This window comes from Tinamus guttatus, unplaced genomic scaffold (assembly GCF_059628265.1).
Source record: "Tinamus guttatus ecotype Peru unplaced genomic scaffold, ASM5962826v1 Tinamus_guttatus_pri_ptg000107l, whole genome shotgun sequence".
Taxonomy (NCBI): domain Eukaryota; kingdom Metazoa; phylum Chordata; class Aves; order Tinamiformes; family Tinamidae; genus Tinamus; species Tinamus guttatus.
In genome coordinates, this window is record NW_028288641.1 from 134470 (window position 1) to 148610 (window position 14141).

General features: G+C 39.0%; 1 protein-coding gene across 1 annotated transcript in view; it reads right to left on the reverse strand.

Moving 5' to 3' along the window:
- PDPK1 (3-phosphoinositide dependent protein kinase 1) overlaps positions 1 to 12929 on the reverse strand; it is a 28658-nt gene extending 15729 nt beyond the window's left edge. Inside the window, exon 1 of the mRNA XM_088520959.1 lies at positions 12807 to 12929. Coding sequence (XP_088377085.1) covers positions 12807 to 12830 — 24 coding nt within the window. The 5' untranslated portion in view covers positions 12831 to 12929. The remainder of the gene's footprint in view (positions 1 to 12806) is intronic.
- Between the last annotated feature and the right edge of the window lie 1212 nt (positions 12930 to 14141).

The following is a 14141-nucleotide window of genomic DNA, read 5'->3' on the forward strand; positions in this document are numbered from 1 at the left end:
TGTCCTCTGGCCTGAAATTGGTCAGAAAATACAGGAAATACAAGAGCTCTGTTCGACCTTTTCTGATTATAAAAACCTGAAGTACAATTCAAGTAGATGGAATATTTTAGAAAATAAACACCATATCTGAATATGGGTTTTTAATTTCTGTATTTTAAAACACAACCTTTATTTTCCATATTTTAAAATAGCAGAACAAAATAATGACTTGGTATCTCCTCACCCCAGAATGTATGTATTGTACAATTCTGACCTATCCTTTGACAGAATTTGTGTAGCTATTCAAATAGCTATTCAAATTCAAAAACATTTCTGTTTTTTTTTTTAAATCCATTTCATAGACTACATTTTGATTCAGAACAGTTTTCTGCGTTTCTATCTGAATCCACTTTAGAAGGATATTGGACCTGCAATCAATTGTTCACTTGGGTTTAAAGTATGTATCTCAATTTTGGAGATTTTATAAAAATCATTTATACATTTTCTGTGCAGAGCAGCTCTTTTCCTGTAAAACCTCTTCAGTCTCCTCCCACCCAAAAAAAAAAAAAAAAAAAACCCTACAATTCAAACAAATACTTTATTTACTTGCTTACTGACATTACATAAAGAAAGGAGAAACAAAAACTCCTAAGCAAGTATATGCTTTTAAAATTCGGACTAAAGTAACAGGGCCTTAAAAATGTATTATTAAAAATCTTCAAAAAAATATGGTACATTCAATTTGCAGATACCAATTCCTGCAATATTAACTTTTATTAATTATTGGAAAAAGTATCTTCCAAGAGGCACAAGGGAAAGATTTTATTTCCAATCTGAGTACAGCTTACTTGATTCAAGAACTCTACTGCTCCACTGGGCTTTTTCCAAGAACTAAAAGTAAACTGTTAAGAGCAACAGATCAAGAGCAGATAATAGCTCCTTTCATTAAATCCTATCTACATCCCATGATAATAAAATACTGATGAAGAATCTTTTATGATAGCTACTTGTTACATCTTGTGCAGTTTTTGTGAAGAAAAATAGATGGCAGGTAGAAGGAAGACTACGAGATAGATGAGAGGAAAACTGCTTCTGAAAAGTTCACTAACTCTTCAGAGAATTACAAGGACGTAGCATTCTTGTCATCGGCTGAGGTAGCCTCTGAAAAAAAAAAATACATTCATGTTCTTACTGCAAAATCAGTATACATTTTAATCTATGCGAACTATGGCGCATAGTTCCTTAATGCCTTCATCTATGGGGTCTATTTTAGCCGACACTCACAAGTCCAGTCTATCATGTTACTATCCTTCACATTTTTATAACTCAGTTGAAGTTCCTTTCCTTTAGACAGCTACTCAAATGATAGTCTGTAAAGATATTATGCAGTGCCTAGATTTCAAACAGGAGTGTACACTCCTCTTTCTAGACGCAGCAAAACACGCAGCATAAGCAAGGCGGTTCAACAATTTCAGTTATACAGATGTAAGAACTTCCAAGAACTGAAATAAAGTAAATATAAAATATGTACATACAACTGACAAAATATTAGGATTTAAATGATGAAATGGTTCTCATCTGCAGTGTCCTAGATCAACTGAGGGTGTGGAGGTAAACGAAGCAGCGGCACTGTAGAGGATTCTTATTCTAGCAGAATTGCTCAGGAGGACAGCAGTGCCGGTATAACCATGTGCACATACACACAGACCACACCAAAGATCATGGAGAAAATGAAAGCGAAACAGGAGTTGCTGGATATAAAGTACTTTCTGAACAGTATCCGAAATTTGGTTGCAATGAGTATCAAGTATAGAAAAGCCTGAAGGGAAGAACAGAAACAAAGTCAAGGACTACGTAGAAAAACAGTGTGAGCAAAGTTGTCTAGACCCCTGACTTTCTCGAAGAAAAATCAGGATGAGGAACCAGAAGGACAAAAAGAGGCAGAATACTTAATGTAATGATTTATTAGCAAATGACAAAACTCTTCAATTTATAAGCATCTTCATTTGTACAGTTATAGGAGATATCACACCTGTACTAGCTTGTTTTTCCACACTCACCATATTATTGTTCAGTACTTTGTGTCCTGCATTTATTTTAATTTTAGAAGATTCCTAAAAAATGTCTGCAATGAATAAAAGAGCCTTTCCACACATAAGCTCCACACATGAGTAGGTATACAAGCTAGATCACCCTTAACTAACCCAGCAGAGCTACTCTTTGAAAAAAATCAGATTAAAAAAAAAAAAAAAGAAAAAAAAACACTATTTCTTCAGGTTCAAGGAAGTTCTGAGATAGCAAGTCATTCTGAAGAATTTTAAAAGCTTTCTCTACTGCATCTGATGTCTTCAAAAGCTTAACACTGCTCTCCTTTCAGCAAGGATTTACATTTCTCAGCTGACAACTCAGTGAAAACAGACCCTTGCATAATGACAGCAGGCTTGTTTCCTTTATGTGTTGCACACCATGGATCACCATGGACCATACTGCTGGCTGCTGTTCTAATCTTCTTAAATCTACTTTAAGAAATTGGTCTCTAGCACTGTCTCTTTTCTCAAGCTCATGTGGGTGGTTTTTAATTTATTTTCACAGAGACATTGCTCACTTCTTAGTACATGCTGCAAGCTTGAAAATCTTGAAAGGGAGAATAAAACGAAGCTGTTGAAGGCAAGAGGAATAACAGATGAAGTCATACGAAAATCTTCAGTATCTAATTTTTGCTAAGTCACTAGTAACTTTTATTTACAGAGCGCGTGGAATATGTGCTTACACAGTTTCCCTCTTTCTTGTAAACAGCACAAATAAACAACAAGAAAACATGAATCAATGCAAAAAGGCAATCAAGTTACAGAAACACCTGCAAAAACACTCATACAAACTGGGCCTTCAGACACTACCAGTATCCCTTACTCCTACGCTAACATGTTACTGAGTACTGAAGGTAACTGACAATCTCCCCGCTACTCCTGAACCTATACTAGCAAAATCTCACTGCTGACAGTCAGTGTGATTAAGGTCCTAACCTATTGCTTATCTCCTAAACAAGGCTCAGTTTACCTGCAGTCTTACTGAACTCTCTGGGCTGCCTGAAGTCACATGGCAGCAATAATTCAAAAAGCCTTTCCATCCACTTACCTACAGCCGTTTTTTGGGGAACAAATCTTGCTACCAGAAATTTCTATTTACACAAAACATGAGCACCTCACCGCAACTGGCATCCCTGTTTTGATTATAAACAATGCTGATGAGACTGAATATACCAGAACATTGGCACAATGCTCTCATGCATATGTTTTGTAGTAAACTGTATTACAGGTCTACTAAAAAATAATGCAAATGGAACCCATGCAATGCTAGGTTTAGCATTATGTAACACCTGAACTGCACACTACTGTTCAGAAAAAAAGGTCAATAGAGAAAAAAATTCTAAGTCAAATTGGTTAACAACTGGTTACAACAATTGGTTGACTGAGTAGTCATCGGAAAACATGGATCTCTTCCAGCAACCCCCGGACATATTCTCAAAACAAGCACACAAACAAACAAAAGCTGAAAGAAAATAAGAATAATTGCACAAATTTAAAGACAGGAGAAAAAATGCATACCATTTATCCAGAAAGTACATCTCAGCCTACATTCTTTGAGAAATTAGACAGTTAGCAAGACCTTGCTATTGTCTCTACCAATGTATTACTACAAATCAAAATATAGCCCAAGAATTTAGCAATCATAGCAAAAACCAAGTAGACGAGTATCCACAAAGATCATAAGCTAATTCATCCCTGAATATACAAAATTAGAAAGCAGCAACTAGGAGAAGTGAAGTCTTACTGCTGCTATTTACTAGGCAAGCATGACAGAGAAAACCTAACAAAACCAGTTTCAGAAGAGAAAGATGCTGAACCCCGGAAAAACATCTAATCATCTGACTAGACTGAGCTCATTAAATCTTTGTTTATTAAAGAGTACAACACTCTAGGCCCTGTGGTGCAAGAGAATACAAAACTCTAAAGCAGCGGATGAGGATCACCTATGATTAAACCCAAGTCACACTGATATAAGAATTACTGAGTGGTCTATGCTACAAGTGTCAGGCTAACTCATAGGGAATTTAAAGACTATCAAGAAGATGAACCAATCCAAACATGTATGCCCTACATCAGCAGCAAAGTCTAACTGACAAATGATCCGATTCAGAAAGCAATATAGCTGTGCTCTAGGATCTATATGAAATACTTTTACACTTGAAAGCCTCGCAAAATCCACATGAAAAGTGATACTACATGATACAGCATAAAATCTTTCCCTCTCTATCACAGTATCCTCTTCCAAACACAGTTTTCACATCTCTGCCACCCATAATCCTTTGATGGAAAAAGAGATCTGAGATGGATACTCAATTTACATATAAATAAGCTGGTCTTCAGATCAGAATATGGAACTCATCAATTTATTTGTGCATCTAAGAAGGGACAAAGACCTTCATTTCACGTGGAGAGGAAGTTTTTACTTTCACTGGACTGAGATTTTCTTGTTTTAGAGATAAAGCTTACTATATTTTAATACTGCAATTCAGCCAAAACAGTCAAAAGTTAGATAGGCTAAGTCTGACAGGCATGTAAATGTTGATATTTTCATCCAAGCAGAAAAATCAGAAATTAAAGTGTATTTTATATTGCTTATATAATAAACATTGAAAATGTGGTGTGTCCTAAGACTTTATCTGCAAAATGCAAAGGGAAAAAAATGATCAGATAGATAGTTATATGTAACCTTTCTATCACACACTGTTTTGTCAGAGGGTTGACAAAGACGCAGCAGCTGCATCTCTCAAACAGCTTATATCTGAAAAAGAAGATAAGAAGGGGCCACTAACTGATTTTAAGCTCAGCTATCCTACTGGCTTCCTTCACCTCATCCCCAAATGAAAAAGTTTACTTTCCCCATCTTTTCCAATACCTATTTTGGTTAGCCTACACTGGTTAGAGCACAACATGCCCACATCTTCCAAAAAAGAAAACACTCATCAGTCAAAATACTGGGCTTGAATACATATCTTCAAACTATTCTTGGTAGTACCTAAAAAGAGAATTTAGGTAAAAGCAGTAAAGTTCAGCTACAAGACACATGAGTTATAACACAAAGAAACAGAGTCAGAAAAAAAAAAATATCCCACTAAAAGTCTTACCTTCCAGGGCAGAGAAACTGTACATGAGGCACTTTTCCTTATACGTCCATTCCTTCCAGAAGAGATGATGATTGTCATGAAGATGGATATTACCGATACGGATCACACCACCAGTGATTCCTTTCATAACCCAGAACACTATTAGTGTGTTCTCATAACCTGCAGGAAACACTAGTTCCTGCACATTTTTTGTCCACTGTTTTTGTTCTGGACCCTTTGAGTGGAAATGGACTACCAAATATTCGGCAAAGCAACCTAAAGCATCCTCTTCCTATTAACTGATTGCACATGTGTGTCTACAAAAAACAATACAGTACACAATTCTAAATTCTGTTATATGTCAGCATCCATTCATACCCACTTAGAAGTCTGTCAACCAACTTAAATAGGCTTATTGTTAAATTATTTAATCATTACTATTATAACCATTAAGGAATTAAATTACTTAAGAAAAAATAAAATCCATTCACATGCCTTAACAAGTGTTGCTACATGCTGTCAGACTAAGTCTTGTGATTATAATACAAAAGTCAACTATGTGATAGATACCACACAACTCTGAGATTATGTTAAACTACAGCAGTAATTTTGTTTATTCTGAATGTACTGTACAGTTAGAAAGCTATTTGGTTAACTTTGACATTCAAAAATGTACATCCATATAAAAAAATGTAAAACACCACAGGAACCAGGAGATATTGAAAACATGTACTCTGCTCACACTTTCAGCCTCACAGAAGACTATACCTCCCGAACCAGGAAGGCTCATGGCTAGACTGTAATGGTAAGAAAATCAGAACTAGAAGCATGCTTTCAGATTCTGATATCTGACAAAAGAAGAATGCCAAATACTTTAAAGAACTGTCAATCTGCATATACTGAAAGGAAAAAATATATACTTTAAAAAACAGTAAATAAATAGTACATTGACAAATTCCTAGAGCTTTCCTGAAAAGAAAACATTAAAAATCTTACTACTTCTGCAAGTTCTCTGTGCAGCAAAGAACTAAATTAAAACCACTCGTTAAAAAAGGCCATTAAAATGGGGCTATTAAAGCTAAAACAAAGAAAGAAAAAAACGACATCCCCCCAGCTAAAAAAATAAGCGAACAAAACCAACCAAACAAACAATCCCCCTACACACACACACACTCCACAAGGTGCTTTTGAAAAATGTACTAAGTGTCAATTACACTTCCTCCGGACAATAGGATTTTTTTGGTCTAGAGAAAAGTTGTTTAAAGATCATACTAAGCTGAAGTCTTCAAGTTGCAGGAAACAGAGCCCATTTCAAGTTTCTAGCTATCAGTCAATATAAAGCAGCATAAAAATAAAGCATTGGTCTTAAACATAAAACCACTGTATTATCTATGTTGCGGAAAGCTCCATCAGCGCTCTCAAATCCATTCTCCATATGGTATGTAAATATCAAAGAGAACTCAATCGAGGTCACAATCAAATTGCTTATTAACCCCACGTATCTTGAAAACCAAAAAAAAGACTGTTGCAGCTAAAAAAAAAAAAACATTGATTTGTCTACAGCTAAACAATTTACCAACATTTATAAATTTTCATCCAGATTCAACCCGGAAGGTTTATCCATAACTGACAATTACTGCATTTAAAATAACAGCATAGAAATTTCATGCTTCAATTATAAAAGCTATTGTAACACAATTTGGTTTTATAAAGGAATTAAAGTTGTATAAATCTATCCAGAATTAAATTGTTCAATCTCAGAAGTTGTCACATGACAAATACGTTGCTTAAGAATTCTTACAAATAAACTATACATCTTTCTATACATATATATCAGTTACATAAAAAGGAGACTGTCTTATTTGATTAAGCTGACTGTCATGACAACTGCCTGATGAAACAAGTCCGGGCTATGACTCACCAGAACTGCTACACTCACCTTCACACACAGCGTCAGTGGCTCAACTGAAACCACTCAAACACATCGAAGATAAGCATGCAGTGAAGTGCTAACACTGTAAAAATCTGGTCCAATTTTTTTTCTTCAAAAAATTTTGATTAAAAAAAAAAGCAGCATTTAAGAGAAAAGAACATTTAAGAACTTTTTTTTTTTTTTTTTTCCTGAGAACAATGCCCTAGTATTACCTTTCAAGACGAAATATTACGAGCATTAATGAAAGCAGTAAGCCTGGAGCAGACAGTTCTTCAAAGCCACTGATCTACCTTAACTGTCTGGGAACTTTGATAGAAGAAAGCGGAGCTTTGGGAAAAAAATTATCAAGGTGGTATAGTCTCCTCAATATTTTAACGGACCTGATTAAAGTTTAAGAAGTTACGGTATTATGAAGGCAAGGCAGAGAACACTTGCAATTACTGTATATTATGAAAATGTATTATCTCGATATATAACAATATATATTACAGTGTGTATATTATACATACATGACAATATATAACCCTTAGCTAAACCTGAAATAATGTCACGCTGCAACCGCTTATCAGAAATTGTTCAGAAAAAAAAAGTTTTCTCGGGGTATTTTCTTTGTTTTACTGTAGGGAACAAGCAAACAGTTAGAAGCCTTTAATAAGCAATTGTATCTCATGTTTAAAACTCAGGCTTAGAAGATATGACAAATCATAGATTCATAGAACCAGTAAGGTTGGAAGAGACCTTTGGAGATCCATCTAGTCCAACCCCCCTGCACACACAGGGTCACCTGGAACATGTTATGAGACTGCATCCAAACAGGTTTTGAAGATCTCCAGAGAAGGAGATTCCACAACCTCTCTTGGCAACCTGTGCCAATGCCCTACACTACCCTCACTGTCAAGAAATTTTTCCTTAAGTTCTTGTAGAACTTTAGTTTCTTCAGTTTGTGGCCATCCTCTTGTCCTATCACTGACCACTACTCAAATCTACCCATTCCTCAAAGTACTCCACAAGATTAATTTTGAAGTGATGTTTCAAATCTGCAGAGGCTTTTTGCATATATGCTCTCAAAGAGTTCATGGGGTGCAAAGGAGTGGCTTTAAGCTTAGGAAAACATACTCTACTCTCATACAAAAATCCTCCCCCCCCCCCCAAAAAAAAAAAAAAAAACCAACAAACCTCATCTCTGACTTTCATATTCTTAATAACTGAACTGATCACCTACCACTGAGCCTTTACTTTCTACTACTAATGCATAAGGCAATTTATCTGTAAGCAGGTAATGAGGAAATCAGATTCACATAATAACAGCAGTATAACTCACGGAAAGAAGAATTAGGAAGCACCAAGAATACTCATACTTTGCTAGAATTGTTTTGGTTTTTCACAAAACTAAAAAAGGTATTTTATCCACAAGACTGATTATGTTTCTACGAAAATGAATTTGTTCCTTACAAACAGAGCAATACTGACTCAAACTTCTTAGTTAAGGCAAATGTGTCTTTCTAAACTTGACATCCTTACATATATGCATGGTATTTCCTGTCACTGATTTCCAGGATTCTAATTCCTAGTTCAGGTAAGGATTAAAACTAATGAAAGGATTTGTGAGAACCAACATACCAATCATTTACCCTCTAACCTCCTCTACAGCTAAGCAAAGCACTTAGGTTCCAAGCACGTTCAGGAACAGGGACTACTTAAGGCCCACCCTCCAATCCTCAAAACAGATCTGAAACAGGAAACCACAAAAATCTCTAAGCATCTCAAGTCAGTCTACAGCCCAAATAGCTATATATGTAAACAGACCATTGAGAATTCATTTCACACAAACAGATTCTGGCCAGCTCACAGGAAAACAAAAGCTATCTAGTCTCAATCACATCCTACATATTAAGTACCTGACGATACATGCTAATATTAAGCAGGTGTGGTACAGCATGGACTGGGGCTTGTGCTAATAAATGCTAAAGATTTCCTACCCTCAGATGCTTGCTAAGATTTAGGAGGTAAAGAGTTTTGGGTCAGGAGTGGATAAACAATCATTACCAGAGGCAGCAGTAAAAAGACTGGAGAGTACAATAGAGGATTGTAAATGAAGTGCTTGAAGAATTATTAAAGAACTAAGCATCAAATTTAATACTTTCAGAAAAAAATGCTATTCAAGTTACTCCCTGTAACTTTTCACCATAAAGTATTATAGAATATTTGCCAGGTGACATATTTATAGCTCATCTTTTAAAGCAGAAAGACAGTCTCAATTTCAGTATTTCATCTAACAAGCCATCTTATTTCTTAGAGCACTATTGCATAGATTCCGTAAGGTCCCAAAAAGTAGATTCTACACCAAACAACAGAATTTTTCCATGTTGTGCCTAGCAGTATTATATCTAGGCCTTTCACGCACCTTAGGAACTTTTGATAAGCTTTTCTGCAAATAAGGGAGGGGACAAAGAAGAAAACTCAGCTCCTTCCCTTTTCTTTCTCCTTTATCAGATACACATGACATACCTTTACTACCAATAATAAAAAAAGTTTTTCCTTTTTGCTGTATCAAGCACAATCATTCCTTGGCTCCATAAAATTCTTGCAAGTTTCTCATATTAGAGCTTTTGAAAGAATTTGTATCTTCTAAACGCAGCATTTTACAAATTAAAATGATTTTTTAAAAAACTTTCCATATTAAAATTTCTCATTTGCATTTTTTTCCTGTTGCTACAAACATGCTAGTTCTACATAGAGTCTTCTGAGAAGAATTGTAGATAAACTTCAAGTTTAGTATTAAAAAAATAAATGCTTACAAGAATATTTCCTGACTTTACGGAGCAAGCGTATTTTTTATTACTTTGCCAGCCATACCAAATTCTTCAGTCTAACAAAGCAACTGCACTTTTGGTTTCATGTCTTCTGTACTGAGATTCATGCAAGCACTTCAACAGTCAACATCCCCTTCTGATTTCATCCTGCAATGTTACTTTTCAACTTTCCTACTGATCTCCTTTAGAGAACTGAAATCATCCTCTGAAAGTCTGCAGGGTGTCACAGGAGGTTCAACACAGCAACAGCTACATGAAAGAGATATCACTTCTAATACTGTAAGTAATAACTCAATTATTCAAAGAATAATCTGAAATAAGCCAACCCACAGTGTTCAGTAGAAAGTTGCCATTACATTCAGATAATTCTCTGCATGACTGTTTTCTTTTGACTAGCTACCAGTACTTCCTATGTTAGAAATACTAACACATGATATTGCTTAGGCTTCTTATACCTTTTTCCTTCCAGCACTATCTTCAACTCGTGACAGCTGCATCATTTAGTATTTTCTGTTATTTGAGTCTGTTTAGAATTACAGAATTACAGAAGAATTACAGAAAAACTACCACAGTTAAAAGCTTATGCATAAGTGATGAAATTAGCCTCAGCCTTCTGATGAAAACCTAAGAGCAGAAAATGTGAAACAAAGAGGCATGTAGGAGAAAAACAAAACAAAAGCCCTCAAAAGCTTGTCTGAAAGTTTTAACCTACATCAAATTACAAGCCTAAGTGTTACCATGGCCTACTTTCTAATGTAGATACAGAACTTATTCTGTTTTATTAAGAATCCAGATCTTTCAAGAGCCAAGGTTTATATTAGCTACACAGGCAACAATAGCATGCGTATATATACACACATGTATATAAATGCAACATTTTTGTTCAGACATATTCATAACTATACTACAGATTTGATCAGCACAGAAAAACTAGTAGCATGGGACATGTCTTAATAATTGCTAGAATAGCTAAACTTTCTACTGAAGATGTTGCTTAAGCTGAAGAGCTAATGAACATTTTTCCTACTGTTCACTTCAAAACTTTTTATATTAGTGAAATCCAATACTCTTATAATTAGCAGCAAATAATTAAGACACATTGATACCTGTAACCAAAGTAGGACTAAAGCTACTTCCTTGCTAAAAAATGGGGTTCTCAACTTCATATCACATCCTCAGAAAGCAGTTGAATGATCTAGGTAATTCCCCACAACACATGTGCATGCACACAAGAAAATAGTTATTTTGGCAAAGGAAATGCTGAAATACTCTGTTCAAAGCTGGAGTTTAATTTCTTCTCCGAGTCTTTTGGATTTCTAGCAAAATAATCACAGAAGTCACTACTACAAATGTCACTACTTTCATCACTTGGGCATTAACAGCACCCCATTTAGAGTTTCAGAACTACTCAATTCTCCATATATGATACAATCTGAATTACAGAAACTTAGCTGAATCAAGCCATCTCTGTCCACTAATACCTGTCAGTACACTTGCCTGAACAGAGAAATTGCAAACAATATGGAAAAATAAGTCATTTTTTTCTTTTCGTAGATGTGATGGTTAACTCTCTTCTCTATTCATCTCTCTACATATATCTTTTGCAGACAGGAATCTGATCTGCATATGAAAAATGAACAGAAATGACAGTGTTCAGAAAGAAAATCCTAGAAAGATAAGTAATGAGCAAGAACAGAATAATAAAGGAACAAACACATGCCTCTCTTTGGAAGCATCTATGAGAGAAGTCATCTACCATGTACAGAAACAGCTATATGGATCTCTACAGAGTGGCAAGAAAGAAAAGCTAATTCCTTTCTTAATCAGGCATTACTTTATTTCATAATCCTTGATACAATATCTCATATCCTCCCCTGCAAGGCTATATTACATACTAACTGTCATTTCTGGTTAACAAATATAAACATTTAGAACCCTAGATGGGGGGGTGGGGAGGAGCACTGTACGAAGAGGGCAGTGTGCTGTGAAACTGGACCTTGAGAATCAGCTGAACACCACCACAGTCACCCTTTGCAAGGCTCTCCTTAGCCAATACCAGTTCACAAAAGAAGAGTTTAGGTGCTGCAAAACAGAACCTAGCAGTTTTCAAGAAAAAGAAAACACAAGCTGGGGGTCGAGGGGAAGAGAGAAACTCAAGAGCACAACATACACGCAGGGATAAAGAGTGCTTCACTGCCAGCTGGCCATACTGACATCACTGAATGCTGATAGCTGTTTCAGTTAAAAGGGCACTTTTTTCATAAGAGAACTTCTACTTCAACTAAAAGGTGTTGCCTGCTACATAAAGGAAAAAAGACCATTCCCACCTCTGTGTGCAAGCAACGTTCATGTGCTGCATTACCCAGCTACCACAAAACACACAAATTGCACACCGTGAGAGGGGACAGCTCTGGTTGAAAGGGGCCGGCGCAGCTTTCCGGGGTCGCTGAGGGCACCGACCGGCGGCTCCCCTGGGACAACGCAGAGCCTCGGGGTAGGACGAGGAGGGGGAAGAGGCGGCGACTCGGGGGAGGCCGGCAACGCTGCGCACCCGGAACCGCGAACCGCCTGCGCAAGGGGCCGCGGGGCGCCCACCCGGGCCCGCTCCGCTCCCTCCCTCCGGCGGGGCGTGCTCGAACCTCGCCGCCTCAGCAGGCCCCACCAGTGCCCGGCGATCGGCGGAAGGAGGCCAGGAGGGGCAGCGCCTGCCTGGCCCCGCAGCAACCAGGCGACAGCGACTCCCCGAGACCGCAGCGCGCCGTGGGGCCTAACCGCAGCGCGCAAAGCGCTGGGCGCCGTCCCCTCACAGGCGCTCGCCCGCCCGGGCCGGGCCGGGCCAGACCAGACTAGGCCGGGTCGGGCCGCACCGTGCCTAAGGTCGCCTCCCCCCGGCGCGGGCCCCGGCCGCACTCACCAGGGGGCTGCTGGTGCTGGCCATGGGCCCACCCGGCCGGCGCGGCCCCTGCTCCCCTCGCCCTTTAAGAGCAGAGCGCACGGCCGCCGCGCCCGAGCCAATGGGGCACCCGCATCCTCCGCCCGTGACGTCACCCACAACAATGCCCCCCCCGATATGGGCGGGACTTCCGCGCACCTCGCCCTCCCATTGCTGCTGGCAGCTGCCCCTCAAGCACCCGCCCGGACAGAGCGCCTGCGCCATCAAGCTCGACGGCCTCAGTAGCTTTGAGCATGCGCAGTGGCGGGGCTGACGCCACCGGCTTCACTTTCTGCCAGGAGGCTGAGCGGGGCGACGCAGATAGAGGACACGGCCGTCTGGTAGCGCGCCCGCGCCAGCCGCCATCTTGCGCCATATCCGGGCTCGTGCCTCGCCTGAAGGGCATTGTGGGAGTAGCATCATGGCAACGCCCATGGGGGCGCTGCGCGGGGCCCGGCCCGCTGTCCCGCGGGGGCGCCCGAGGGCCGCGGGTGCAGCCGGGGCCGCGCACGGCTCTCGCCCCCCGCGCCTGCCTGCGGGCATCTGCTGCGCGTGCTGCAGCGCTCGGTCCTCCGGGGCTTTCTGCTGCGCTTTCCCTGCCTTTGCGGCCCTTGCATTTGTTCACTGGGGACATTCGGTCTTCATTACAGCAATAAACTCAAGTGCACAGTAAATACAATTTAATTACAAATGTAATTAGAAATCTGATTCTTCTCAGAAAACAATGTGATTTCCCAGTGTATCTTGAAAGTATTCCCTAGATTACATGCAGATGCCATCACAAGGCTTTCCTTCGCAGTCAGACTAAATGATTATTAATAAATACGACCAATAAATAAAGCACTTGACGCTTTGTTTTTCAGTTAGTGCATGGTATAGCTCATGCAAATGTACTTCTTTTGGATACGTGCACAGGACGCACATGCCCAGCCACTCTTCTCACGCAGCTCTTCACCAATCGTAAAAGTTTTTTGTCGACAAGAGTCAGACAGACCCGGCCCTCACCACTCACGTCTCTGGCATGCTGAGGATGGCGGGCTGTGTGCTGTGTGCGCAGCACACTGCCCCAAACAACTCAATCATTTTTTTTTTTTTTTAAGATTGTTTAAAAAAAAGCAAATGCTGACAGGAACTCAGGAACCTTCTGGTTAAGGCTAACAAACCGAAGCAGAATCTACAATATACAGATAACTAGCTTCAAACAAGGGATTGGGATCAGTCATAGTGTGTCCCAGTGTTGAACTACTTTAATTTTAGAAAGATTTTCTTAATAGCCACTCTAAACCATCTTTTCACATGATGATTTTGCCTTTGTGT